At 42.0% G+C, this 27,879-nt stretch overlaps 3 protein-coding genes across 14 annotated transcripts in view; 1 reads left to right on the forward strand and 2 right to left on the reverse strand.

Annotated features, from left to right (window-relative positions):
* The window catches only part of map3k2 (mitogen-activated protein kinase kinase kinase 2), a 12,615-nt gene extending 1,677 nt beyond the window's left edge, over window positions 1-10,938 (reverse strand). Inside the window, exons 1-18 of the mRNA XM_088993649.1 lie at window positions 10,889-10,938; window positions 10,622-10,791; window positions 8,534-8,606; window positions 7,865-7,983; window positions 7,063-7,103; window positions 6,880-6,979; window positions 6,416-6,529; window positions 6,235-6,331; window positions 5,875-6,005; window positions 5,717-5,796; window positions 5,572-5,636; window positions 3,988-4,080; window positions 3,669-3,902; window positions 3,435-3,583; window positions 3,226-3,357; window positions 3,024-3,153; window positions 1,692-1,869; window positions 1-600 (exon numbers count right to left, since the gene is read on the reverse strand). The exon at window positions 1-600 is cut by the window's left edge and continues 1,677 nt beyond it. Coding sequence (XP_088849775.1) covers window positions 381-600; window positions 1,692-1,869; window positions 3,024-3,153; window positions 3,226-3,357; window positions 3,435-3,583; window positions 3,669-3,902; window positions 3,988-4,080; window positions 5,572-5,636; window positions 5,717-5,796; window positions 5,875-6,005; window positions 6,235-6,331; window positions 6,416-6,529; window positions 6,880-6,979; window positions 7,063-7,103; window positions 7,865-7,983; window positions 8,534-8,588 — 1,938 coding nt within the window. The 5' untranslated portion in view covers window positions 8,589-8,606; window positions 10,622-10,791; window positions 10,889-10,938 and the 3' untranslated portion in view covers window positions 1-380. The remainder of the gene's footprint in view (window positions 601-1,691; window positions 1,870-3,023; window positions 3,154-3,225; window positions 3,358-3,434; window positions 3,584-3,668; window positions 3,903-3,987; window positions 4,081-5,571; window positions 5,637-5,716; window positions 5,797-5,874; window positions 6,006-6,234; window positions 6,332-6,415; window positions 6,530-6,879; window positions 6,980-7,062; window positions 7,104-7,864; window positions 7,984-8,533; window positions 8,607-10,621; window positions 10,792-10,888) is intronic.
* Window positions 10,939-11,631: 693 nt separating this feature from the next.
* Window positions 11,632-14,326, forward strand: sumo1 (small ubiquitin like modifier 1). The gene is made up of 5 exons (XM_088993665.1): window positions 11,632-11,773; window positions 12,110-12,184; window positions 12,306-12,383; window positions 12,581-12,652; window positions 12,739-14,326. Exons 1-5 carry the CDS (start codon window positions 11,762-11,764, stop codon window positions 12,805-12,807), a joined length of 306 nt encoding a protein of 101 aa, XP_088849791.1. The 5' UTR covers window positions 11,632-11,761; the 3' UTR covers window positions 12,808-14,326.
* Window positions 14,327-15,964: 1,638 nt separating this feature from the next.
* On the reverse strand, window positions 15,965-27,873 carry LOC148902954 (protein Shroom2-like). Of its 12 annotated transcripts, none has more exons than XM_088993697.1 (14): window positions 27,772-27,873; window positions 27,397-27,518; window positions 26,975-27,245; window positions 26,830-26,907; window positions 26,032-26,136; window positions 25,830-25,847; window positions 25,566-25,688; window positions 23,273-25,376; window positions 23,136-23,191; window positions 22,053-22,526; window positions 21,433-21,897; window positions 20,584-20,752; window positions 19,131-19,403; window positions 15,965-17,589 (listed from the first exon to the last, which is right to left on the reverse strand). In XM_088993697.1, the coding sequence occupies exons 5-14, from the start codon at window positions 26,124-26,126 to the stop codon at window positions 17,317-17,319; spliced, it is 4,050 nt and encodes a 1,349-aa protein (XP_088849823.1). In that variant the 5' UTR covers window positions 26,127-26,136; window positions 26,830-26,907; window positions 26,975-27,245; window positions 27,397-27,518; window positions 27,772-27,873; the 3' UTR covers window positions 15,965-17,316. The 12 variants fall into 12 exon arrangements, with proteins under 12 accessions (XP_088849823.1, XP_088849815.1, XP_088849826.1 ...); XM_088993689.1 differs by having other exon boundaries at window positions 26,975-27,084; window positions 27,185-27,245; window positions 27,397-27,861; XM_088993700.1 differs by lacking the exon at window positions 27,397-27,518 and having other exon boundaries at window positions 26,975-27,084; window positions 27,185-27,245; window positions 27,772-27,795.
* Between the last annotated feature and the right edge of the window lie 6 nt (window positions 27,874-27,879).

Consider the following 27,879-nt stretch of genomic DNA (forward strand, 5'->3'; position numbering starts at 1 on the left):
TGAGATGCCGAGAGACAAAGAGGGAGAGATGAAGGCGGGTGAGTCCAAGGTGTCTGCATGTATTTTTGTTTTTTTAGCAGCAGCTCGGCCTGGTCGCCAAAGGCAAAGAGACTACATTCTGGGGTCAGGTTTGCAATGTAGACACCATCCTGCAGCACAACAGGATACATTTGAAGAGGAAAGGCTACCCCCCCAAAAAAATAAAAATAACGGAAATGTTTCCCAAGAGTTTATATCATCACAAAGGAGGACTAATTTCCCCACTCGCGAAATTAAGGTGCAAACACAGAAAACTTGTGTTTTCTGCAGTTTTATACAAAAGTCCAGAAGCACCCAAACCTACTTCCTGGTCGCAGTCCAATTAGCAGGAGGACAAAATGTTAATGTACAAAGATGTGCCTCAGCAATTCGTCTGCGCAAGGACGCTGCTTGGTCTCAACAAAGATACGTTTGAGGAAGTCTCGGCAGTGGTCCGACACGTGGGCAGGTAAAACGGGATTGGTGGGCTGAGTGGCAATCTTAAAGATGGCCGCCATGGCCTCAAACTCTGCCCAGGGAGGTCGCTGGGTCAGCATCTCAACAACAGTGCAACCAACACTCCTGGGAGGAGAATGACACAGACATGGAACAGCCATAAGCATGATTCAATCCAAGAGGAACTGTACAGGAGAGATGAATTAAAAAATATCAATAGGTAATGTTACCGTGAAGAAATTCAATTTATACCACTTAATGACCGGTACATTATGGAAAATTTGCATTCGTGCCAAAATTCATTCATTTTTGGTGAAAACCAAAGTAATCAAATATATTTTCACACACTATTTTAAATATACTTGACAGTACAAAGCTTTTTTCAAAAGATCCTGTTTACGTTTTCACCAATGGCGGACAGTCATGGCCTGCACAGCCTTCTCTGCTGGCCTAAAAATATCTGAATCAAGGACTGATGTGAATTATATTTTGTACATCAATTTTAATTAAACAATTGCAAATTGTCTTTCATTACTTTTCCCCTGTTGTGCTGCTACCAGATGCGTGTTTTGTACTTAAGCATTTAACCAATCACATTCCAGTCATCATTTGTTACCAGGGTCAGAAATCTGCCAGGACGCTTTCACAATCTGTTGCTCTAACCAATTAGATTTCGAGCTGGCAACCCAAAAGGGGTTCCAACGCCTTCTTAAAGGCGCTGGTCAAAGTCAGAATTAATAGCAGTTTTGTCAACCCACAATGGCTGAAGGAGGCGAAGAAATGGATTTGGTTGGAGATTTACTGCCTATTTTCAAGACGGACTTTTCAAGAAAAAAATGGACATCATTAAGAAAGGTCGGTCAGTTATCTCCAGGCTAATGATACCCTCTTGTAGTACACCACATTTTTTTCAGTCTGGATTTATTCAGACATAGGACTATTGAAGGCCTACAGATCTACAAATCTAAGACACACCACTGGTTATCACCCATATAACGTTCACATTTCAAAGTCTCAATTTCACATCGTTTGTTTTCTAGTTGTTTAAAATGAAGCTCTTCATAACATAAATTTCAAAATCAGAAGGCATCTCATGAATACCAAGATCAAGTGCAGTCTTTGCTCAGTACTAGCCGAATATGTCCTGAAATTGTCGACTGGAGCCTGTGCCCCTGACCTGTGATATTAACAAAGGAACATATCACACATGGTCCTACCAGATGTCAGCCTTCCTGCCGTAGCCCTCACCGCTGATGACTTCTGGGCTCATCCAGTAAGGTGTGCCGGTCACGGACTTGATTCCCGTTCCTGAGAGACAAATGGTCTGCAGCCTCCGACTGGCCCCAAAGTCACCCAGCTTTACGTTTCCTACCGAATCTCGAAGTATGTTGGCACCTGAAGACAAGAATCTTAAAACTTCCTTCCATCGCTCTTCTCCAATATAATGAATTGGAAATAAAAAAAACAACCTTATACACAGTGTACCTCTAGACCAGAGTTGGGCAAACTATGGCCTGTGGGCTAGATAGGGCCCGCTGGTCTTGACGCAATTATGGTTTGATGTGAATGATTGCATTCATTTCATTTGGACTCGTCATGTCAGACATTTGGTGGCAGTCACAACAATTTGCAGAGGGAGGGAGGGGGAAACAAAAGAAGATCAAGGAAGAAATCTTAATCTCCACGTGCACCCACCAATCAATTTGGAAAACATTGCCAGACCACTGGCAATGTTTTGCCTTTACACAAGGGGACATAGTTTCCATTTTTCTCATGTTAGCGCTTTGTTCTTGCTTCAGTTGTTGTTAAAGCGCTATATAAACCAATATGTATGTTTTGCATTGTATTTTGGACAGCCACCCTCATTTCAAGCTCATATAACTCCAGACCCATATAAATTAGGAATTATCTCTTTTTTTCTGATGAAAGAGAATCTAAGGTTTCTTACGCTGCATTGAATGTTTATGTAGTCCTAACACTCAATATTCTGTGGGTCCTGGAATTCAAGTGACAATGACAAAAACCCTGGCACTGGTGTAGACACATTTTTGCACGTCTGGCAGTGAATGAGTTAATAAAAGTATGTTAATGCTTTAATTGTTTTTCAAATGTACCGTATTTTGTGCAGACCCGGGCTGCCTGTCAAATTTTAAAAAGCCCAAAAAGTTTGCCCACCCCTGCTCTAGACATTGTTAAAAAAAATGTGCAGTATACCAAAATTACTTGTTCAGGATACCAAAAAATAAAAAAGAAGACGGAAATATCACTCTAATCTAGTCCAATATCAGGGGGGATACACATTATTTGGCAGATTGAGTAAAAATTTTGATTTTGTACAATTTCATTTTTAATACGGCAGACATTTAAGCAGCTTCTTCCCCCAAGGCATTTACTGTTTAAACAGTAACCCAAATAGAACTGTATAGTGCAATGTTACAAGAGATGTACCAAGTTATTGAAAGTGACTTATCCGGCATTTTCTCACCAACATGCACAATGTTGTCATATTTTCAGAATATTTATCGATCTGTTGATCCATCTAAACATACCTTTAATATCCCTGTGAACAATCATGTTGCTGTGCAAGTAGGAAACCCCCTCAAGGATCTGCCTGGTGTAGCGACGCGTCACATTTTCCGTCAATGCACCGTAGGACTTGACTTGGTCCTTTATGGAACCCTGCCGACACGGGACATCGACATTAGGAAAGCATTCACAAAGATTGCACACTGAGTGAAACTAAGCACTCACTCCAGGCATGTACTCCATAAAGATGGAGAGAGTTCGTTCCATGGAATCACGCAGACAACCGTAGTACTGGACAATGCGCTCGTGGCAGAGGTTTTTCAACAGCTGGATTTCACATTCCAACGCACTCACCTCCTACTCAATAGAAAAAAACTTTAAAAGCATTCCTGCCACGGAATAAAAGAGAAAAACGTCAGAAAAACAATTTGGACCTTGCTCGTTTCTGGACTCTCCGGATCAAACTGGACCTGTTTGACAGCCAGTTCTCGTCCGGTATCCGCGTCGTAGCAAAGAAAAACTCGTCCAAAGGCACCTTGCCCAAGTAGCTTCCCGAGTCGCCAGTTGGTGGGTGCACGTGGAGCTGAACACAAGGTGGGTAGTAATGCACTACAATTACTCATTTGGGCACATTTTTTGACAAACTGTACTTCTCAGCAACAACTCACAGCGGCTGGGTGGGCTGATGTCCATGACCGACAGGCCAGGTGTGCTCGACTGGTTGGCCTCAATGTCACTTCCTCTTCGTGGCCGTCGGGCAGGCCCGGCGCCATCTTCCAGGTCAGGGGTGAATACGCTGCTGCCGCTGCTGGTGCTGGGAGATTGCTCGGTGGGACTGAAGCTAACAGGTGAGCGCAAACCGTGTGCCTGTGTTCGCCGAGCCCGAGGGAAGGTCTTCCTCCCTGGTACGTAAACGAGAAGGAGAATGCGTGAGTGTCGTGATTTGCCCACACAGAGTTTCAGAGCAAACTAAACAGGAACACCAACCGTCACTGTAATCTTGCAGGCCAAAGGGAACGCCATAGCGTCGAGGGTATGTGCCTCCTTTTCCTGACTTGTCAAAGACTGGGATGTCATACTCTGGAGAGGAAAGGACACCATGAGGAGCACAGTTCACGACAGAAGATACGCCACAAGGTTGGGTGAATGCATTATGGGGGCAGTCCATGCCAAATCAAGCCGACTTAGAGTTTCAGGAAACTTGTACTTGTTGAGAGTCATGACATAACACTAAATCTCAAATGCTGGGTCAATTGGAGCAGGGGTTTAGGAGATACGGCCTACTGAATTTTGACTTGATCGAACATGGAATACCTCAGGGTGCGGATACTTTGACTACTGTAATTTCCGGACTAAGCCGCGACTTTTGTCACAAGCTTTCAACCCTGCAGTTTATGCGATGATGAGGCCATTTATGCATTTTTACTAACGGCTGCCAGTGGCGCTCGAGCACAACGACAGGGTGAATATATGTGCCGAGGGAGACGCAAGTTCAATGCAACTTTGCATGTGAATCGTGCATTTAAAGTGGCCCTCCAAGTTGAATGGTAGGCTTGGATGACCAGCAGCGAGAAATTGTTTACCAAAACTGGCCGTATGTGAAGGGCCATTTTTGCGCAATTCTCCCAGTGGATCCTGACAGCATGCAGTGTTAAAAAAAAAAAATCTAACATCACCGATTTTCGAAAAGTCAATTGCTGCGTGACATAGAGGACAGCACAAGTTCGGTAGTGACTTTACCTTGGGATGAAAGTGACACTTAATGCGATAATGAAAGAGAGAATGAGAGCGTGTGTGGCGAGGAATATCTGACTCGACTCCAATCTGACACGCAGGAGGAAGCTTCCATGGTTTCAGTGCACAGGAGGAAGATGAGGACGGCTCATGAGGACGGCTCATGAGGACGGCTCATGAGGACGGATGTTTTTGTAACCAGCCCTGTTAGTGAGTGCTAACGTATTTCTTCTGTGTCTTAGTGAATTGGTATGTTTCTGTATCCAGACCTGTTAGCGAGTGCTAACATATTGCTGCCATGTCTCGGTGACTTTTACCGGCATGTTTTTTTTTAACCAGGCTTATTAGGGCTATTGTATTGCTTGTTGTGTTGCTGCCGCGTAACAGGCATTGTTTTGAAAGAAAAGTTAAGGTATATTATTAAAACTTTGAAAACGTTTTCTGTGTACCGTCTTTCTTTATAAACATGAGGCTTATTGACAGGTGTGGTTTATGTATGTACAAAATGTTTTTTCCTTCAAAAATGTACCGGGTGAGGCTTATAATCAGGTGTGCTCTATAGTCCGGAAATTACAACTGCTAAAAAAACAAATACTTCTTATATGTTTTAGAGATTTCTTCATGAAAACTTGTGTTTGAATGAACATTTCATATTACTAAATGCTTTATTTACATTTACTTTACTGCCAACTAATGTGCGCACGCGCACACACACACACACACACACACACACACACACACACACACACACACACACACACACACACACACACACACACACACACACACACACACACACACACACACACACACACACACACACACACACACACACACCTGGATAGTCCTGATGGTTGTCAGGGTAACTCTGTGCTCTTGGCATCCTTGACTTTGGATATTCACTGTTGAACAGACAAACGTCACTTTCAAAGTTGGTACCATTGCCATTCATTGTGGCCCAATTAAACCAGAATGTCTCTACCTGTCCAACGGGCTGTCTAAAGAAGGACAACTTCCTGACGCAGAGTTCTCGGGACTGCTCATGCTCAGTGGGTCGAGCATCTGAGGAGAAAAACAAAAGTGTCACTCATATTTGGTCTGGGTGTAGAGATGTGCAAGTTTTGCAGAAAGGAGGCGCACCTGGTCCATGCTCTCTGGAATGAACTCTCCTTCACTGTTAATGCTGGTGAAGGAGCCATTCCTGGCCACTTGCTGAAGTGCATCAGGAATGTATCCGGGTGGAGGAGAGCTACGGTCCGTCGAATGAGACCCTGAGTCCGGAGGAGACAACACTTACTCAAAATCAAACTAGCAGGCTGAAAACCAAGGATTTATTAAAGATAAAAAATTAGGGTTACACTCTGTTACCAGCTCACAATTCCAATCGATAACTGCTTTTTAATTTGTTAGGATTTTTATTTTGTTTTTTATCTATATTTTTTTAAATCTGGGAGCTGCAAACCAATAAATGATTCCAAACAGACATTTTCAGTACTTCACCTAACGATGCTAGCAAGCTCTTCTTGTCTGCAACTCTCAATCCTGTGTTGTCTAACTCCTCGCAGGAAGGCAAAAGGCCCATGTTGCAAGAGGAGTTCTGGAAAAAGAAAGCATGGAGAGATAAAAAATGTAATAACGCCATGGCGGTAAGTTGGGCAGCAATAGAGTCGACTCAAGTGACCTGCGAGGAGATATGGAGGACCAACAGGATCTTGAGACTCTTCATGTGAACGCTTCGATCTAGCAGCTCCACGGCTTTGTCCAAGTCGTCTTGAATGCTGAGTGGAATCACCAGCTGCAGGAGACAAAGAGCGGAACAAGCCAAGACAGCCATTAAAAAACAGACTTGCGCCCTTACCCAATTGTTCATTTTAAGCCTGCCACACACCACGCAAGGTGACATAACAGTCATGTAAATTAATACATTTATATAGGAACAAAATCAACTATTTTTGCAACAGATTCTTATTTTCTTCCAGAAATTTATAATGTTTCTACCACATATCCTGAACAGGAAATTATTTTTTCGAAACTTTGATTTTATGTTTCTGACAACCAAATTGAACATTTGGAGCAGACCTATCATGACTGTCATGACTGTCAGGGATCTTTTCAAGTCACAGCAAATAATAGCAGTGGCTCTACCTCGTTGTTGCTGTAGTGAAGGTCCATGGTCTGACCAAAGGCCACCTTTGCTTTTTCTCTCAAGTCGTCCAACTTGATGGGGCGAGAGAATTGCAAAATCCTACACAGAAGAAGAGGAGAGGTCGAGGTCAACGGGTGCACGTTCAAAGAGGAACTAGTTACAAAGCAAGCCGTGTACGTCACCTCTTCTCTCCTTTAAACTCGAACTTCACTCTGATGTCGTTCTGTCCCAAACACAGACATTAACAGAAAGACAAATGTCGGAGAAATGAAATGCTGACTTTTGTGAAATTTGTAGGCCACGTTTTCCTGCGTTTCATTGGGCCAACGCACATATTTTACAAGGGGAAATGCTCATAGTAAACACAAAACAAAATAATACCACCAAAAGTATATTCTCTACAGCAGGGGTGCTCAATACATAGATTGTGATCTACCAGTTGATCTCCAAGTTACCATTGGTAGATCGTCTGTGTAAGCTCTCAGTCGTACAGGAGTGGTCCATTGATGAAAAGGTTTCTTCAGATGACAGCTGAAGAAACATTTTCATCATTGGTAGATCGCATGACAAGGTCATGTGACATTGTCATGAAATGACGCTATACAAATAAAGTGGAGTTTAAATGTAATGGGTAGATCATTTTGACTTGGTCATTCCAAAAGTAGCTCCTATATTGAAAATGTGTCAGCACCCCTGTAGTACATTGAAACCTGAACATGCCTCAATGTACTGAAAAATGTACTTTCTCTGTGTGACATCTGGTTCTTTTTAATCGAACACAAAACTATTATTCGACTCGATGAAGACTCTGATGATATTCAGGCGCCACACTATGATATTGTGGGTTGCTGATATACAAAAAGCTCCCAATACTGAAAAAAAAAACGTTTGGATTTTGTGAAGGGCTAACTGGTTGGAAGACACTCTTGTCGGAAATGGCAGGAAACGAATCACAGAGCTGAGACTGAACAAAGGGCTTCTTACCAGGTTCTTGGGCGAGGAGGCTTTGGGTTTTCCCAGGTCTGACAGGAATCCGGCAGGACGGCTTGAACGGTGCAGTTCTGCCAGGTCCTGCATGATTGACTGCAGCGCCTCCCGCTCATCTGCTCATTATAATAATAATCAGAATCAGAATCAGAAAACCTTTATTCTTCCCACAATGGGGAAATTTGCAGTCCACAGCAGCGATTTGAAAGGGGTGAAAAGATAACAAACAAATGTATTTTAAGCATATTAGAAACCATCTTCTCCAAATCTGAACTGTCTGAAGCCATTGTTTTGATTCTGGAGCAAGGCAATGTGTGACCCATAGTGACGTCACGAACAAGGTGGCGGGACTTTCTAAATCTCCCCAGTTTCAAGCTAATTTGTGGCAGTTTTGGGACACTAAGTCGTTTTTATTGGTGTTTTGCATTTGACTAAAAATATCAGCCTGCGTGTTTTGGGTATTTTAGATGATATAAAACGTTTTTCTGATGTCAGTTAGGAAACAATAAAATGGTGGGTGTCGGTTGTCCTTTAAATATAACACCACATACCGTTTTTCCATTTCACAATTTTTTTACTTCTCATCTGATTTAATCACGCTGTTCAAGTATTGTAATTCCTGCATAAATGTTGTCAAATTGTTGTGTAAACTACATTTATACATACCCATCATATTGGCACAATGTTTGACCCAAGAGGCCAGGAAAGAGGATTCTCCCATCAAAGGGATTCCTTCCTCCTGTAAAGACAAATCGGGACAAGAAGATAAGCACAACTGAAAACACTGGCATTGTTTTCTTCATGCAAAACATGCATAACAGATTGGTGGAATACTCTAAATTGTTCCTTGGTGTGATTTCAAGCGTGGGTGGTTGCTCATCTATGCATTAATTGCAATTGGCTGGCAACCAGTTCAAGGTGTCCCTCGCCTACTCTCTGAATAGGCTCCAGCATGCCCCCCGACCCTTGTGAGTATGAGCAGATTAGAAAATGGATGGACGGATGCCCAACACTGCTCATTTAGCCGCAATTGCATTCAAGAGCCCCATTATGTGCCTTTCGGGGGATAAACCCTACAGTCGTGATTAGCTACAAGCAGGGGTAGTACACATCATGTGTACTGTGGGAATGTATCCATTTTCACAGACTGGAATTGATCGGTCAATTACAGTGGGACCTCGGCTTACGAACCCCTTGGCTTACGAACTTTTCGGTTTACAAATGTTACATTTATGAAAATTTTACCTTGGCATACAAACTATTTTTCAGGATACACACTGAGCTGCCACAATGAGTGATGTGTCGTTCGTGAATGAGCCCGTTCTCCAAACAAGGAAATGGCAGCGGACTGTTTTTTGTCCTATATTCCCCGCCCCCGGGAGAACGGGTTACAGACAGAGAGTGAGGCCGTTCTCCAAAAAACAAAATGGTGTCTTCGGTTAAAGCTACGTGATTGGTCAAGAACCCAGCAGTGGGGAGAGGGGGGGGTTAAACATTAAAGAGACAGGCAGACAGAATGAGAGAGAAAACACACACGAAAGGGAGAGGACAGAGCTTGAAACAAAAAAAAGAAAAGGGGGAAAAAACAAGTAAAATTGTGAGAAAATGGATAGAAAACAGTGGAATTTGGACCCATTTCAACTTTGATAGCTCAAAAGCAGAGTGTAGACTGAAAGGTTAAATTTCCCATCAATCAGGCTCCACAAATAACCCGCACAAGTCATCTGTACACTTGATGCAAAAAGCTATTAACCCAGCTAAACAGATTACAATTGATGAACTAGATACAATTATCACAGAGAAAGCACCTACAAGGGACCATTCCTCAAAATGGTGAAAGAAGCCTATGTTCCTCATCCAGTGTTTAATGCTGAGGAAACCGGACACACCATTACATCAAGCCATTACCGACCATCCCAAAGGTAAATAAAATGACTTTATTGTGCAGTACAGTGTATTTCTTTAATCATAATACTATAGCACATTTATTATATATAAAATAAGGTATATCCTGTGTAGTTTTAAGGCTTAGAAAATTAGAAAGTAGAAAATTTGGATTGGATGGGAACGGATTATTCTCATTTTAATGGTTTCCTATGGGAAATTTATTTTTGGGATACACACTTTTCGCCTGACACACTTTATCTGGGAACCAATTAAGTTCGTAAGCCAAGGTCCCACTGTAAATTAGCCAATTAGTACAGTGACGAGCAGTGACAAGCAATGAAATGTTTATCCATTTAATGTTAGAAAGACGGCACATAATTTACTTTCAGGGTTCACGGTGTTTGTTTGGTGGTGTGCCATGACATTTTTCTAATGTATAATATGCGCCTTTCCTCAACAGCACATGACTTGTTACCACTGACAACAAACATTTGGGGCCGTGATTCTGGCCTGCTTTGCAGAGAATTAGCGCCTGCATGCTATCAGTAGCTCGGCTTGATGAGCCCCGGCGAGCTAACACTTGACGTCAACTTTCGCTCGTCATTTCATTCTACAGCCAAGCGGCTGCAGTACAGCGGCTGTGTCATCCCACGACATGCAACGACGTCCGAATAAAATTTATCGGGCAAACGCAGGAGTCACTTCGGTGTACGTGTAGCTGTTAGGCGAATGAAGTTGTCAAGCTACGCTAATGCTGAAGTGAACCGATCGTCAAGCCATTCTATGTTCGCTCTCATTGCACTGTCGTATCGTAAAACGCGGCTACAAGATCACTCCAACGTCGTGCTCGTACTTTATGTCTCTTACCTGGGTGGAACGGAAGTCAACCACTCATCCACAGGGCCGGAGCCTTACGCCCCAAGCCCCGCGGAGAGCCGCCGCGAGCTGAAGTTTGGCACCGAGCTGACAAGTTCGCTCGAGAGCTGCTCCGGACACGAAGACGAGGCCCCTGGGCTGTCACTTTAGCCTAGTCTGCCCTGTAAAACCAACGTCCAATGTAGCATTCGGCAACGACGGAGCCTTCTCTCTGTGGAAGTATTTGAATAAGAAAATGAAAACGATGTTACAGCACACCTGCGATTTTTATGCTACTTTTCGCCTTGTTGAGTGAGTGACTAGAGAGCTTTTGCTCCCTGTGGCCTGAACAGCATCATTTACTGATTTGTTTATAGTGTGTGCCGGAAAACGCTGGATTCTTTACTAACAAAATAAATGCATAATACGATGACATATGATGGTAAGGCTTTTATTTTATAGCCGAACATGATAATTCGGTGTCTCTTATTGTAGTACACTAAATCAGTATTTGAAAGAAATTATATTACCACAACACAAACTATAATAATAGAAAGAAATATTAACAATAAGACCCTGTCTACATTTAATGCAACGCACACCTTGAAATGTGAATCGTGTGTCAGTTATCAAGGTGAGTTGGGTGGAGGGTCACTAATACAACAAAATACACGGTCAGCATCATGTGTAAATTAATTCATTTTATGTTTTGAAATTACCCAGTTTCACACATAATACGTAGAACGTGAGCTCGAAATACTTGCAAAGCGCATGAGGGAAACGTGGTCCGAATCACACGTGTCCAAGTTGTATGATGTTTTGTGTGTGTGGTTTTTTCAATTTTACTTTATGTTAACTGTTTCATTAATCGCTTTGTTACAGCTTTGGGTGCTGTTAAAGTGCCATATAAATCAATATGTGTTGTACTGCATATGTTTGAATGTGTTTCGTTGGCGTGTGCGTTTTCCTGTGGCTGTGACGCTATAATACATTTTATGTTGAAAGTTTAGCGTTGGAATTTATTTCTTCCGTTTCCTGTGACAACATACCTTCTCGATAGGCTAAGTGTGCGTATGTCAGAGCAAAACAGCATTTGCAAGCCAGCGCAAATTTGACTTTTTTCAATTTCTCCCACCACTCACGGAGGAAAATATGTCAGATACGGTAAGGCTAAAAGTATTAACCCACAGTTGTCGCTTTTAATATGCGGACAACGCAAAACGGAGCATCATGGTGTTTAGTGCTTTACTTTGTGTCTTGTACCGTGGCATGCTAACTGTTAGCTCACGTAACTAGCCAGAGGCCACAAACTGCTTTAAACATCTATCCAGTTTAGGAGTGAACTTATCGATAGCGCTATTCGTAATTTGTACTTTAAACTGTGTTTTGAATGCAACAAGCTGCTGTGTTTTTACGATTATCCATTCGTTCTGAAATGATCCTTTGTGTTAACTTTTTACGCAATCCACGTCGAACAGTTTATTCATTGTTAATTTGTAGGAGACAAAACCATCTAGTCAAGATTGTGGAGATAAGAAGGATGGCGAATACATCAAATTGAAGGTGATTGGACAGGTAGGAGCTCTTCGACTACTTGTGCATGATGTTGGTGACAGTTTTTTAGGATGCTATGGAAGGAGTTACTTAACCTCTGGTGTGTGTTTTTTTGTTGACAAAACCTCTTTTGGGTCCACAGGACAGCAGTGAAATCCATTTTAAAGTGAAGCTGACAACACATCTGAAAAAACTGAAAGACTCTTACAGTCAGAGACAGGTCAGAACTCACAATGTAAAATGTGCCTGGACTTGAGCTAAAAGCGAAAAAAGAATACAACAATTCACATTTCAGATTTAAAACTTTGTTGTATACAGCATTTCATAGTTTTTTTTGTCTTTTTCAGTTTAAATCGTTTTTATAACTTTGGAGTGACAGGAATTGGATTTTAAGATTTATCTGTTTATGCGTTGCAGGGTGTCCCAGCAAGTACGCTCAGGTTTCTGTTTGAAGGACAGAGAATTGCAGATAATCAAACTCCAAAAGAGGTACTTTCATCAAAAAGGATGAACATGTTTTATGTTAGGTTCAAATCAGAAGGTTCTTGTTAAAATGCATGATCTTCTCCTGACAGTTGGGAATGGAAAATGAAGATGTCATTGAAGTATACCAAGAACAGACTGGCGGACTTTGGAATGATTAAACCTGATTTGATTGTTTAATTTTATTTTTTTATTTTTATGAATGTGTTTTGTTCACTTTCAAACCATCTGGGTCAATACTATCTGGGCTTCCATACATTTAGACAGAATGGTGAGAATGACTATTTGGGGAGTTTTCTAAGAATGCAAATGAGCTTACTACGGATGCCATGTCATGACACAACTAGGATTTATTGTAGAGGTGTCTGTGTTTTTCCTCTCTCAAGTAATCTGTGTCCTGCAATGTCACATTCACTACAATTTTTCAGCAAGAGCGCCAGGATTTCAAGATTGCAGCATGTAACTCAGTGACATCCTACTTTTAAAGTACCGTACTATGTTTTTAGTGCAACACATTTCCCTTGTACATAATTTTAAAGCACAACCGACACCTCCGGACAAGTCGTGTCCATAATTTGTAAAATCGCTTCAAATGACTTCTACTAAGCGTATTTTATAAAGATTCCACCGCATATAGGTATATTTTACGTTTTAAGACTCACGCTGAATATTCAGGACGTCTTGTTTTTGAGTTGGTGACGATTAACGCCCCTGACCGCGAAAGGGCACACAATGCATTTTGCGGTACATTGTTTGGTCCGAAAACTTCGTGTTCATCCGTGTTGATGGAGAAATTAGAAGGAAAACACATAAATAACACGATGGTGAATCGTTGTGTGTTGCACCAAGACTACTATTTGATACTAGTTGACACAAATTCCCAGAAGACAAATCGGCCCATTTCCACGGAGCTTTGTCGCCATCTTCTGCATTTTTTGGGTGCTACATTCATTCATTTCATCACTTTGCTGCTGTGAAATGTAAATTTCTCCACTGTGAGACTAATAAAGGCAAATCCAATCCAATTTCTGTCCAGATGCCTCAAAATGACACAGAATAAATTCTTTCATCGATTGCAAACATGTATGCTTTCCTCTTCAGAACTATTTGAATCATATTCAAAACTGGATGAGTAACAAGAAAGCATCTTCTCTGAATCTGAAGCCATTATTTTGATTCTCTTGGTGTGACACCACAAACAAGGGGGCGGGACCTTCTGATACTGGCCACTTCCAGGTTCAGTTTGAAGTAGTTTTAAACGCTTTAAGTCATTTTTATTGGTGTTTTGCATTTGACTAAAAATATCCTGCGTGTTTTGGGTGTTTTTAGATGCTATAAAACGTTTTTCTGATGTCAGGAAACAAAAAACGTGGTGTCGGTTGTCCTTTAAAGTCCCATTGCTTGTTTTGAGAAAATTAATGTAAAAGTTTGTCAAAGAGCCGCTGTCCACATTTGCCACTGTTTTCATGATTTTTTTTTTTTACTGCCTGTATATGATAGTTGTCCATGTACAGCACTTTGCATGCAGCTTGTCTGTGTCAAAGTGCTCTATAAATACAGTTGAGTTGAGAAATGATTTTTTTTTTAAATAAAAATAATTGCAATACTATTTTTTAAATGGTATCTGTGCTTGTATGTGTTACTGTCAGTTTTGAAGTTGATAAAACCATGTTTATCTTCTGTGTGGTCTCCTGCTCTTATTCGAAGATTTCATCATGTAAATAAATTGCTTGCTGGAGCCATTTTGAAGCCAATCCTACATTCAGCAGTGTGACGTTTCTGCAGGAAATTCATATTTTCACACTCAGGGATTCACAGATGAACGTCACATTCAAATTTGCAAAGCTCTCATTGGAGTTGAAACACTGCTATTTGTGAACCAGAGGACCCTTGATACAGATGGTTTGACATTGTGATGATGATTTTTCTTCAAATAAAATATTTATGAAAGGAAAAACCTAAATATTGTATTATTTAAATTTTTAGTGTTAATGGGCGTAGTGATATGGAAGATTTAGGTCAAGTTTTTCTCATGTCTTATTGAACTTTCTTGGCATTCTCCCTTATATCATATCTAGCTGGGTATCTAGCTAGCTATTTATTCGCTAGCTATCGAGCAAGCAATCTATTAGCTAGCTATCTAGCGAGCAATCTATTAGCTAGCTTTCTATCAATTTGAGTTATTTTGGGTTGAGTGAACGCTGGGGCAAGTGGCCGCCGCTGATCAGCGGCAGAAAAAATATCCTGACTAGTATCCCTGAGAGTTTTGAAAGTTGCTTATAAATGAAATGTATTGTTTTTTTTATTATTATAAAATGACCTTGAGAGTTTTGTAAGGTGCTTATAAATGAAATGTATTTATTATTATTATAAAATATTTAATTTTTAATACACTATTAATCAGAATGTTAAAAGCCAACAAACTGTTAAGGCAATTCGCTATACAAACACAATGTAAACATTTTATTTTATTACAGATTGTTTTACTTTCTTGCACCTCTGTTGTTATTATACATGCAGTCAATGATGTCACATCCTGCCAGTCTTAACAAAACTCTCCAAAACAGCTAGGCCGCTATCTTCTAATGACTACTGGGTTTATCTTGATCGTTCGTCCCTGGCTCATTGGATTCTACGGGTCTCGATGGCAGAGGATGGTTAGTTTAATCTGCGATGACAGCGGAGTCATCGCGGGGTTGGCTGAGAAGGAAGCATGAAGAGAGAGAAAGAGAGACGGACCGGGAGAGCATTTATATGACTGACAGGGTGCGACGCAATAGGATGTGACCTAATGGGATGTGACATCATGTAAAGGAAGGCAGGATGACGTATCAGGAAGTCCAAACCAAAACGAAATGATACAAAAAGATGTTTAAAGATGTTCGTATAGCGAATTACCCCAACAACTACCATCTGCGCAAGCTGTCAGCACCAGTGGGTGCAGGCAGCTCCATTATGTTCCATCCCAAAGATTAAATAATCTTCTTGTTCTTACTCATGATTCCTACTGCATTAATAAATTACCTTATCAAAACATTACATGTTGTATGATAAATACCATTCGGACTGGGCCCACCATTCCCACTGCGATGCGACACCCACCATGGTGAGAATCGGGCTTGGGTCATCTTGAATCCAGGTAATGACATGATGGTCCGGCCAATGCTGAGCTCATGCAAGACTGACATCCCAGAAGCTGATATAAATAGTGCTCGAGTGATGTAGAAGCAGCTTGTTAGCAGTCATACACAGGTGTTTTTGCCAGGATAGACACCTTTCAAAGAGGAAAGCTTGGATGGCAAGAAAGAAAAGAACTGATCACCTGATCCTTTTATTGCTATTGCTCTGATGAAAGGATGCACATGAGATGTCACCATGCCAGTGTCCAGATATTCTACACGGGTCCTGGCAAAAGGACCAGACGAGAGAGCTCCTATTTGAGCCTTTGAAATCCATGCAGCAAACACCTAATTATCACGACAAACTTCAAACAGAGGTCTCAAGTCTTAAGTAGAGTAGAAAACAAACCAACATCACGCATCTTCAGTGATGACAAAATCTACAAAGATTTTACATTGATTTTGTTTTTTGTCACAGTGTCTCCATGGAGACTAAGCAATATGTAAAATGACATTCATTCATTCATCCATTCCGCAACGCTTGATCTTTATTAGAGTCGCGCGGTTGTGCTGGAGCCTATCCCAGATCTCATCGGACATGCGGCATGAGGACACCCTGAACGGGTTGCCAGCCAATTCCAAGGCACACAGAAAGAAACAACCATCTGCATTCACACACACACACACCTCGAGACAATTTGGAGTGTTGGGGGGGGGGGGGGGGGGGGGGGGACGGAAGGCCCGGAGGGAAGATGCAAAGTCCACACAAGGAGTCAGCAGCAAGGTAATATGACATCAATGTACAAAATGTAAATAAAGCCAGCGATTCTCAAATTTTGAGGTAAAGATGTCAGAATTGACTTGCCCACTTTGAAAAAACTGTATTCTCTTTTTTGGTTTCTGTGAAGTTTACATTGGTGGAAGTCTGAATTTGGGGAACATTTTGGTTTTCACAGTTTTCTATCCAGTGTTTCATCTTCAGCTATGATTGTCAAAAGACATTTGCATCAAAAATAACAAAGTCACAGGAATCTAAAAGTGCATTGATTCTGTAATGTTCAGTGCAGTCACATATATCCATCAGGTAATCCGCACAAGAGTCGCGGGTGTGCTGTAGCCTATCAGCAATCAGTGGGATACACCCTGAATTAGTTTCCAGCATATTGCAGGGCACACAGACAAGCAACCATCTCCGCTCAAAACTTTACCTACAGACAATTTAGATTGTTCCATTAACCTGACATACCTGCCTTTGGACTGTGGAAGCAAACCAGAGTAACATGAGAAAATCCACACAAGCATGGGGAGAACATGCAAAAGAACATGTAAACTATATACAGGAAGGCCAGACCCGGAATCTAATCCTGGACCTCTATACTGTGAGGCCTGCATGTTAATCATTGGACCACTGTGCCGCCTGTCACATGTAATACATGCATTCAAGCATGACATATCATACGCAAAAGAAAACCATGTCATATATGGCGTGTGACAGTATAAACAAAGGAGTGTAACAATTCCAGAAGCTGGTGGAGAGCCTCTTCTTAGGTTTTAAAATTGAGACCGCTGCTCCAGCGGCAGACTGTCCCGTAGGCACTTGAGCTGCTCCTCACCTAGCTTGATCTTGTCCTCCAGTTTCCGCTGTTCAATGATAAGAGCAGACTTCATCTTGACAAAATGGCGATAGTCATCCAGGCGCTCAGGGTTCAAGTTATTCTCCATGATAGAGAAGACCAGACGCTCCCGGCGGTCCAAGTTCGCCTTCAGCTCCTTGGCATCGTCGTGCTGCCGCATTAGCAGTTTGCGTTTCTCAGTCAGGGTGTGCTGATAAGAGAAGGGACATATGTCATCCACACATTGCAAATTACAGTAAAGTGTCGTTATATCGATATCGGTTATATCGATAGTACTGCTTATTACGATACTATTTTTATGAACGCAAGGAGAAAATTTACATGCCGCAGGATCGGATATATCGATAGTCCGGTTATATCGATATTTTTTCCGACTCCCGAGAATATCGATATAACGAGACTCTACTGTAGATGAAAATATGACAGTAACCATGCAGCCATCAAAGGTGTCGCAAAAGTGCAGGTAACTCAGGCTGAAGGCTCGATTTGCGGTTTGAAATGATATGGCTGATCGTGGTATGTCTAGCACAGTGATTCTTGGAAAATTCCTGGTTATTTACATTAGGTGTGTTGCCCTTGGGAGAGCTGGAAAAAAAGTGGGAGAGCCGCCTTTGAGGACCGACTTTGGACACGTCTGATTTAGAGTGTTCAATCAGCCTGCAATGCATCTTGCGAGGAATGTGCGAGGAAACCAGAGAACCTGAAGAAAACCAAACCACACAGGAAGGCCAGAGCCAGGATTGAACCCCCAGCCTATGAACTGTGAGGGTGCAACACTAATCATTGGATAACTGAGCCACCCGTGTTGATTCATACAAAATGTTGTAATTTTTTTTCCTTTAAAGGACAACTGACACCATTTTTTTGTTTCCTGACATCAGAAAAACGATTTATAGCATCTAAAATACCCAAAACACGCAGGCTGATATTTTTAGTCAAATGCAAAACACCAATAAAAATGAGTTCAAGTGTCCCAAAACAACTTCAAAAAATGGCGAGTTTCAGAAGGTCTCGCGCCCTTGTTCGTGACGTCACATCAAGACGTCTTGCCATGCTCTCGAGTCAAAACAATGGCTTCAGATTTGGAGAAGATGCTTTCTTGTTACTCATCCAGTTATGAATATGATTCAAATAGTTCTGAAGAGGAAAGCATAAATGTTTGCAATCGATGAAAGAAGTCCTTCCGGATCATTTTGAGGTGTCTGAACTCCAATGTAGCGTCCCGGAAAATGCGCAAGATGGCGCCCAAGCTCCGTTGGAAATGGATTGATTTGTCTGCTGCGAATGTTTGTCAACTAGTATCAAATAGTAGTCTTGGTGCAACACACGATTCACCATCGCGTTATTTATGTGTTTTCCTTCTAATTTCGCCATCAACACGAAGTTTTCAGACCAAACAAAGTACCCAAAATGCATTGTGTGTCGCTTTCTTGGTCAGGGGCGTTCCAGACGTGACGTCACGTCAGGCATCGTCATCAACTCGAAAACAAGACTTCCTGAATATTCAGCGCAAGTCTTAAAACGTAAAATATATATATATATATATATATATATATATATATATATATATATATATAATATATATATGTATGCTGTGGAATCTTTGTAAAATACGCTCAGTAGAAGTCATTTGAGTGATTTTACAAATTATGGACACAAGTTGTCCGGAGGCGTCGGTTGTCCTTTAAAGATACCTGTGTGATGACTCGGGCACTTTATACATGATCCTACCTTCTCCTCCAGGGGCGCTCCATCTTCCAGATTGTTGAGAGCGTTCTCCACGCGCGCTAGGCGCCCCGAAAGTGACAACAGCAGGCTCACAACTTTATCCAAGTCACCCACAAACATACGGAACTTGTCCAATTGGTTAGGCAAGCAAAAGCACTTCACGGTTGTCTCCACCTCATTGCCCAAAGCCTCATTGTCCTCAATGTCCTCCTGCAGGCTCTGTCGTGCCTCCCGTAACACCTCCAACTTCTTGTCAAGACTTGAGATCAGCTCCTGCTGGAGAGATTCCAGGACAGAATTGACTCAATGCTGAATTTCTTAAAGGACAACCGACGTCTCCGGACAAGTTGTGTCCATAATTTGTAAAATGGCTTCAAATGACTTCTACTGAGCGTATTTTACAAATATTCCACCGCATATAGCTATATTTTACTTTTTAAGACTCGTGCTGAATATTCCGGAAGTGTTGTTTTTGAGTTGGTGACGAGTCCGTACGTGACGTCACTGAAGGAACGCCCCTGACCGAAAAAAAAGGACACATTGTAGCAGTCCTTCCATCATGTTAATGCTTGTTTGGTCTGAAAACCACGTGTTGCACCAGAAAGAGCCAGAAGAGGGCGTCCAAGCTCCATGTAAGGAATTTATCAGCGTGTGGAAACGGGCTAATACATTCCTCACAGGAGCTCGGTGGCCATTTTCTGCCTTTTTTGGGTGAGACATTTCCCCCCAATGTTGCCTCAAAATGGCCCAAATAAATTCTTTAATCGATTGCAAACATGTATGCTTTCCTATTCAGAACTATTTGAATCATATCCATAACTGGATGTGTAACAAGAAAGCATATTCTTCGAATCTGAAGCCATTGTTTTGATTCTCCAGTAATTCAAGACGTCTTGGCGTGACATCACGAACTGGGGGCGGGACTTTCTGAAAATGCCCAATTCGCAGCTCCATTTTTTCTGAAACTCGCCATCCCGAAGTCATTTTGAAGTTGTTTTGGGACACTTTAACTCATTTTATTGGTGTTTTGCATTTGAATAAAAATATCATACTGCGTGTTTTTGGTATTTTAGATGCTATAAAACGTTTTTCTGATGTCAGTTAGGAAACAAAAAAGTGACGTCAGTTGTCCTTTAAGGCAGTGATTTGTAAATGGAGTGCTGTCAGAGCTCATCAGTTGTGCCAAGGAAAATTATCCAATTCAAAGTAATTGGTCTGAAAATTATTTTTATTTTAAATAATGTATCTTTCTACAACTATTTATGCATGTGATGTACAATGAACTGCAGAACTGAAATACTCTGCCATTAGATGGCAGAGGGTACACAATTAAATTGTGTATGAACATTTTCTGTCGTTTCTTTGTGTGGTAGTGTGCTGGGATTTTATTTTCTTATGTTAAATGGAATGGCGAAATCATTGGGAAAACTGCTTCAATGTCACAAGGATGTATAACCTTTTTACTGGCTATGTCTTCATTTAGCTCATCTTCAGAGTCAGATTCCAGTAATTTTTCCTTCATGTCCTTCATCTTGATGAGGAGCTCAGCTTTTGGAGCTGATGTATTGTAGTAGCAGGAAGTGGAAACCAGAGAAACTGCTGTTGAGAAATTCTCCTCATCCCACCTGTGGTTGGGGCCACACACACACAGAACTCATATTTTGACATACAAACTCACAAACTAGAGAGTTGATGTGGAAATCCTGGCATTTTCACTCCTGTTCCTCAATGCCGGTTTCCTGGATAATTTAAATGTGCCCTGGCTGCAACAGACGTGATTTCACTGATCAGGTTGTATATTCACTTTCTCAAGATCTTGTTGATTATTTGTTCATGAATCATATGTGTTGCAACAAGGAGCGATTGGAAAACAGAAAGGACAGCAGCCATTGAGGAAAGGATGGAATACACCAGTGCTAACCATGCAGGCATCCACCATGTTGAAAATCGGTTTTACCTATACTATATGTTAAGGAGCTGAGTGAGTTTAAACTTTGCCTCATCGCATCACTACTTCCCTACAAGTGCATTTCAGCGACAGGTGCTCCATTCCTTACTCTAACTACTGCAGGGGTAGACAACGTAGAAAACTGCAGTCCTTTTTTTTAGATCTTACAAAACACCCAATGGTCAAATGATCAGGATTGTTATCAGGATTTTACAGCGCTTGCTGATAAGGTGATCATTGGAAGCTGTAGTTTGGGATGAGGGTAACTTCTAAAAAATTGCCTACCTTTGAGCTACAGCTATATATGACAACTTAAGCATCACCAAGAAAATCTGTTACGTTCTATCACTTGCAAACCTGCTTGGGGTGGGGAACCTGGAGCCACATGATGTCCTTCTGCGCTGCAGGGACGCCTCCAAGATTTGCTTCTTTTGGAGAAACAATCCCTCCATAAGGTCCATTGTGGTCTTTCTTCCAGTCTGATCTAAGATCTCCACCAGGGATTTGTCTTTGTCCACAATATCCCTTACCAGCTGCTCTGTCCTGGCATCTTCTTCCCTGACTAGTTTTGACTTGGAAGTGCTGTCCTTGGGTCCGAGCAGTTCTGATTCATTTCCCAGAGTAGGCTGCTGAATGTGGACACTAAACATTGAGGAAGGCCGTGTTTCTTTGGTATCCACTGAGATGATGTCAGTGCACTGCTTCAAGACGCCAGGAGTGCGATTGCTTTGAGGAGAGAAAGTTTGGACCACCTCAAGAATTTTTTCCCCTGAACTATACAAATCCACGACAGCTTTGGACTGCTGAGACTCATTTTCAGACCTGAGAAGAAGCACAAGTCCAATATTTTTAGAAAGCATTTCCAGTAATTTGATGTTGTGCGATATAAATCTTCAATTAAAGCAAGAACAAACCATTTCGTAACCAGAAGACAAAGAAATGATGCAGACCCGAAACACTTCAGATAAACCGCTTACCAGAAACGTGAATCCTCCTGCACAGACTGCTTGTCCTTCAGCCTCAAAAGTGGAAGATGTGGTGAGGGAGTATGAAGGTGGTTGCCTGCAGCAATGGACAAATAGGAGGATGATAATGACGGCTCCTTGTTGCTCTCTGCATCTTCTGTGTTGCATTCAGATTGAGGCATCTTGCATCGCCGAGGCGAGCCAGGAGGGAAGGGACTCTTTGTCATGGTATCCAAATTGGACAAGGGCTGAAGCTTCATGGGGTTTGCTTGGACCACTGAGAGTAAATCCTTGGACAAGCAAGTCGTTTCCAAGCCTAAATTCAGCGTGATAGGTGAGATGTCATTGGCTTGCGGGGGCAGAGCGGTCTTCTGGGATCCAAGTATAGGACTCAGGCTACCAGGTTTAGAGCAGACCGCAAAGGTTGGGATGACAGCATCTTGGCTGGGTTGTTGGTCACTGATATCTGGGACTGGGGCCTCATTTCTAGTGATTGAATATAAAAAGACATTTAGCCATACGACGTTTATGCTATCTACCCTTTTCAGTCAAGTTCTTCAAACTGGTTATGTATATTTTTGTATTTAATTGTTAGAAGAATAACTGAAATAATCCCATCCATCCATCCATTTTCAACACAGCTTATCCTGGTGAGTGGCAGAGTGTTGATTGAGTTTATTCCACTTGACTTCGAGTGGTAGGTGAACTACACCCTGAACTGGTCGCCAGTCAGTCACAGGGCACATATGGAGATGAATTTTGCTGCTGTAGATTGCAAATTTCCCCATTGTGGGACGATTAAAGACTTTCTGATATATTATGAACAACCTTTCACACTCACATTCACTGAGTCACTTAGAGGGAATCGGTCCCACGCTGCCCACGCACATGTCAGGCAAGTGTATCACTAAACCATTAGCGATGGAAAATGACCCGATTTGACTTTGTCTATTTATTTCGTTGTTTTTTATATAAATGAATGCTTTTAAATGCAACTTTTCCCTTGGTTCTCCAGCTGCCGTACATAGTTCCCTCCCATATGATATTTTTAGTTTCTCCTCTTTCTTCACCAAACAGGGACTTCCTCATTTTTACCTTGCCCCATCGTTGCTTTGCTTCACTTTAGGACCCTTACACATGGATGGAACATTCTGTAGAAGAAATTAATGTTTTAGTGATGAGGGTCCTGCCCAAAAATGAATTGGGCACAATAATTTACATCTTTGACTCACCTGAGTACAGAAGTCTGCAGAGGGAGAAGATCTGGATCTTTCGTGTAAGCATGCTGCCTTATCCTCAGCTTCAGTATCCAAGATGTTCTCTGCCGAGTAATACCTGCCTTGTATCTTGGCCTCAGCTGTTCTCTTCTGTTTGTTCCATGTGGCTTGATAATCAGCAAAGGCTCCGAGTTTCTGTTGCTCCTGCAGGACCATCTCCCCTCGGAAGCTGAGGCAGTTGGTTTCAACAGATGGATGAATCTCCCGAGCCTCCCCTGACATCCCTCTTTCTTTGGTTTCTACAGTCCTATCTCGACCTGGGTTCAACTCTGTATTGGACACTATTACTGGCCTAGCCGGTTTGGAAAATGCTGGCTTGGCCCCAGCTAATTTCTTTTGGTCAAAATCACCATCTGGATCCACTTTGTCCATTCCCAATCTATCTATCTTGTCAGGTTCTGAAAAGCAATGCATACCTTTGACGAAGGGGAAACGTTTACGTCCTCTTATGCGTCCATTTGAAATTTTAAGCATCTGTGCGTCTATTCCAAGAGGTTCTAGATCGCGTCTCTGAAAAGAGGTAGCCTGGAGGACGCGAGCTTGTGCCTCTTTCAGATTGTCCTTGTAGGTGGTTGAAGAGGATATGCTACATGATATATGTGGATCTGCATATTTCCACTGTGCATGGTCCTCATTATGGACATCACCAGTCAGTGTTGCAGAACTATAACTTTTTTGCAACTGGGCTCGCTTCTGTTGCACTTCATTCCGTAGTGTAGTGGCATAACGGTCAACATGTCGATTCGCTTCAACACCATTGGCAACCATTGTGTCACATCGATTTTGAGAAGACGGAATACTTGTGGGTGCAGCTTCTATTTGAATTCTAGTCTCCTGTGCTAGTGAATGAAGCAAGGGGGTTTCCAAGGGGGATATTCGTCGGTCTTCTTGTGGCACCCAGGGGTTGTGAAGCTTTGAAAGACTAACCTTGTAATTGGTACTTTGACGAACTGGGTAAATTCTTTTCATATTGTGAATGTGCCCTTCACTTCTCTTTGTGACATCCTGTGGGCCACGACAGTACGAGCCTTCAGAGATTTGGACATTTAGGAGGGGAACCTTTTTCAGAAGACCAACGTGTCCCTTACTTTCTGTGTGGCCCATCTGTTTTCCCTTTTTGTTTACTAAAACAGACTGTGCATTATTTTCTAGCCTTGTGGAACTTGTGGCAGCCATAGTGGTTGAGGAGCACCAGAACAATTTACGACTAGAGACTTTCACGGGGAGATCCTGTAAACTGCGATAATAACTTCCAACACTCTGAGACTTGGTGCGAGGAGCAAAGCATGTCTGGGGATAAAAGAGGCTCTTGTCACTATACTGTTTATGCTGAGGTCTGTTGGCAAAATGAGATTGTCTGATGTCAGTGCTGGACAATGAGAAGTGTTTGTTTGGCTGTAGTTGGTTGTTTTCGCCTGCTCTGCTAGAATGGAAAATGTCTTTGTGTGACAGTGATGTGATGCTATATGTGGACTTAATATTTGTTTCTGGTTGAAATGTGTTACCTTTACCAACCCTTTCAACTGCCCTGCAGTAAATATCTGGATTTTTTTCAAATCCCTCAGAATATGGCAAAACACAACCATCCCTGCCCAGTGGTAGAGGCGGAGTTGGAGACTTGGATTTTTTATTTTCTGGTACCTGCCACACTGAACCAAATCTGGGCCTAAATCTACCTGGCATCCAAGAGGAGTTCTGCTCATCCAATCGTGACCCCTGCTTCCGAGTCTGTTGGTGATCGTAGCGCTCCACTCTAAAGGGGCGTTCATCCTCAAGACCCTTGAAAAAAATGTTTTCTGCACTGGTTCCCTTCCTGCCAAATGAGCTTGAGTCTAGATGCAGAGAGTTGGATCCAATGGCGAAACAGCTGAATGTGTCTCTTCTATTCCCTGAACCACTGAGAGGCTCGCTGATGCTCGTGTATTTAGTTGGGGAAGCATGATCTGATGATAAAGGATGAGCAGGATGCTCCAGTTTTTCCATGCTGTTCAATGAGCCGAATTGGCTACTTAGCAGATGCTGCTTATGCTGGCCTGTTTGGCATGATGAATCTTTGAGCCTGATGTATGAAGTCACATGAACAGGGTTACGGCAACATTCTAGAGAACACTATGATCATCACTACAACACAATTATAAAGACCACTATTATCACCACTACAGCAGTCTATAACAATTACTTTGAGTTTTGAAAAAAAATAAACACAAGTAATGAGGATATCATTTTTATGTAAACTTGTTTGGCCCACCCTGATTCTTCCCTTTGCTTCCAGACCAGCTCTGTGGAGATCGCTTTGCCAATGGACTCAGACTCCTCCATTGTCAGCTTGGGTGAGTGCCAGAAATAAGAGCATGAGCTTGGATCATTCTTCCTGTTGAACAAAAAGCACCCCCCCCAAAAAATTGAAGATGCACTGCAAAGTCTAACTAGTAAGCTTATATAGACGAATGCATAGACAAATATGAATATTACACTTAAGTATAACAACGTCTTCCAGTTCGTTCTGACATACCCTTTGAAGTCATTCTTCCTTGATGGCATGTTGGAAAAAACATGATGTTTTATCATTCTTTGAGGAAAGTATCAAACTATCTGTTTGGCACACGTGACAAGCAAACACGACACACTGGATGCTATTGAAGCGGAATAATGTAAAGCACATCCTCCTGCCCTGAGTTCTACGTGACCACAGGGTGCTAGCTACATCATTGTACCTCATAGAGTTTTGCAAAATCTTGGTGAGAAAGCACCTTGCCACAAAAACCTCGCTTTCTGACGGCATGGTGCATGGTGACACAACATCAGCCATTTTAGACCAGCTAATGGTGAGCAAAGAAAGACACAATGGGGAAAAGAGAGGATGATTGCAGGTGGATTTATGTGAGCTCACTATAGACAAGCGCACTAAATAAAATCCTTTAATATGTCCCAATAAAGCTTCTCTGAAGCGGAAACTCAAGAGGAAGTCAGTCACAAACACGATCGATGTAACTCAGAAGTTTACACTGAACACACTCGCCGCCCCCCAAAAAAATTACAATAAAATGACGCTGACAGCTCTTTTATTGAAAACACATGACAGCTGCGATGATAAACAAATAAAATATGTTACCTTTGCGGACATGTGAAGTATATATTTTACAATTATGACTATAATTCCGTCCAAATTTCAATGTGGTCATTAAACAGTCTGACCCAAAGGGCTGACACTGCCAAGCTGTGATGGAAGCACATTCTTTTCCACTGAGGAATGTAGCGAGGTATTTTCCTTTCCTGCCATGAGCTGGCTTCATGGTGTCGCCGCTGTTAAGGTGATCACGCTAATATGTTAATGATGCAAAGTGAAAAAGTAACATAAAAGTAAGTGTTGATAAAAACTCATTATAATTTACAATGTAAATGACAACACAGAGCATGGTTGGCATGCAAAAGCGCAAGGTGATCATTTTTTTTTTGCACCCCAGGTGGTCTAACACATTGATTAGCGAATGAAGGGGAAGAAAAAAACTCACCCAATAAATAAATAGTTTCTGTGAACTGAAGATGACGGTAAGATGCATGTTCATGCCACTTTCCCAGCAGTTTTGTCTCTAAAAAAGTTCCACTTTAAAATCAGTGCGACACAACAGTGGCATTGTACAAATAAGTGCACTGTACCTTTTGCTGCTCGTAGATCTCAGCAGGGATTATAAAAGGGGGATTTGAGAGAAGGGGAGGAGTTATGGTCCAGCCTTGTTGTAATCTAGGGTTTGGGAAAGGAGCTCCCCCTCACCAAAGGCAATGAGATTGTCATGTCGCTTTTTATGAACAATAATGTATGAAAGTAAGGCCCTGAGCAAGTTCACATGGGTGCTTTCAGGAACATACCTGATTCCGATTCACATGATTCCTTCTAGGTAGGTAGGCGCATAAAACAGGAATGTTGACCCTGTGGAAACAGCAAACAATTTCACCTTTCATCATTGAGAAAGTCTCCCACCCAGGAAAAGGACTGCGAGATCGAGAGTGTTGAAAACACAAGGCGTGTCCCTGCATCTTGTCCTTTACCATTGCCTAGCAACAGGCATGACTTCAGTCACCTGAGCATCTGAGTCCCTCTGATTCAACAGCCTGCTGACAACAGGGTCCAAACATGCAGCCCACTCATCTCCAAACTCGGCAACACAAAGCAAACTGTCACAGTCATCAATGCTGAGCTTATCTGAGTGCGAAATTAAGTATGAGAGTAGGTCAATAACAAGCCTTTAACACATCAGTCAAAAAAGACAATCTTGATTATGGTCAGTTCTAAGTGCAAGGCACCAATCACTCATTCAAAAGTTTCACGTGTTATTTCGCTGTCATCTGAAACTCACACACTAATCGCAAATCTAATCTTGCTTCTCTTTTAAACCACACTATTTGATCAAAGCAAATGAAAGAAATGCACAAATATGGAGAGAAACAGGAAGTACCTGTGTGTGGAATCCCAGCATGCCTAGAAAGGTTCAAAGCGACCACTTTGCAAGAACACAATGAGCCTGGCTGAGATGGCCTCTCCCACTAAGCGATTAGCTCACCTT

Source organism: Hippocampus bargibanti, linkage group LG01 (assembly GCF_051943395.1).
Source record: "Hippocampus bargibanti isolate YZ-2025 linkage group LG01, ASM5194339v1, whole genome shotgun sequence".
In the NCBI taxonomy this organism is placed as follows: domain Eukaryota; kingdom Metazoa; phylum Chordata; class Actinopteri; order Syngnathiformes; family Syngnathidae; genus Hippocampus; species Hippocampus bargibanti.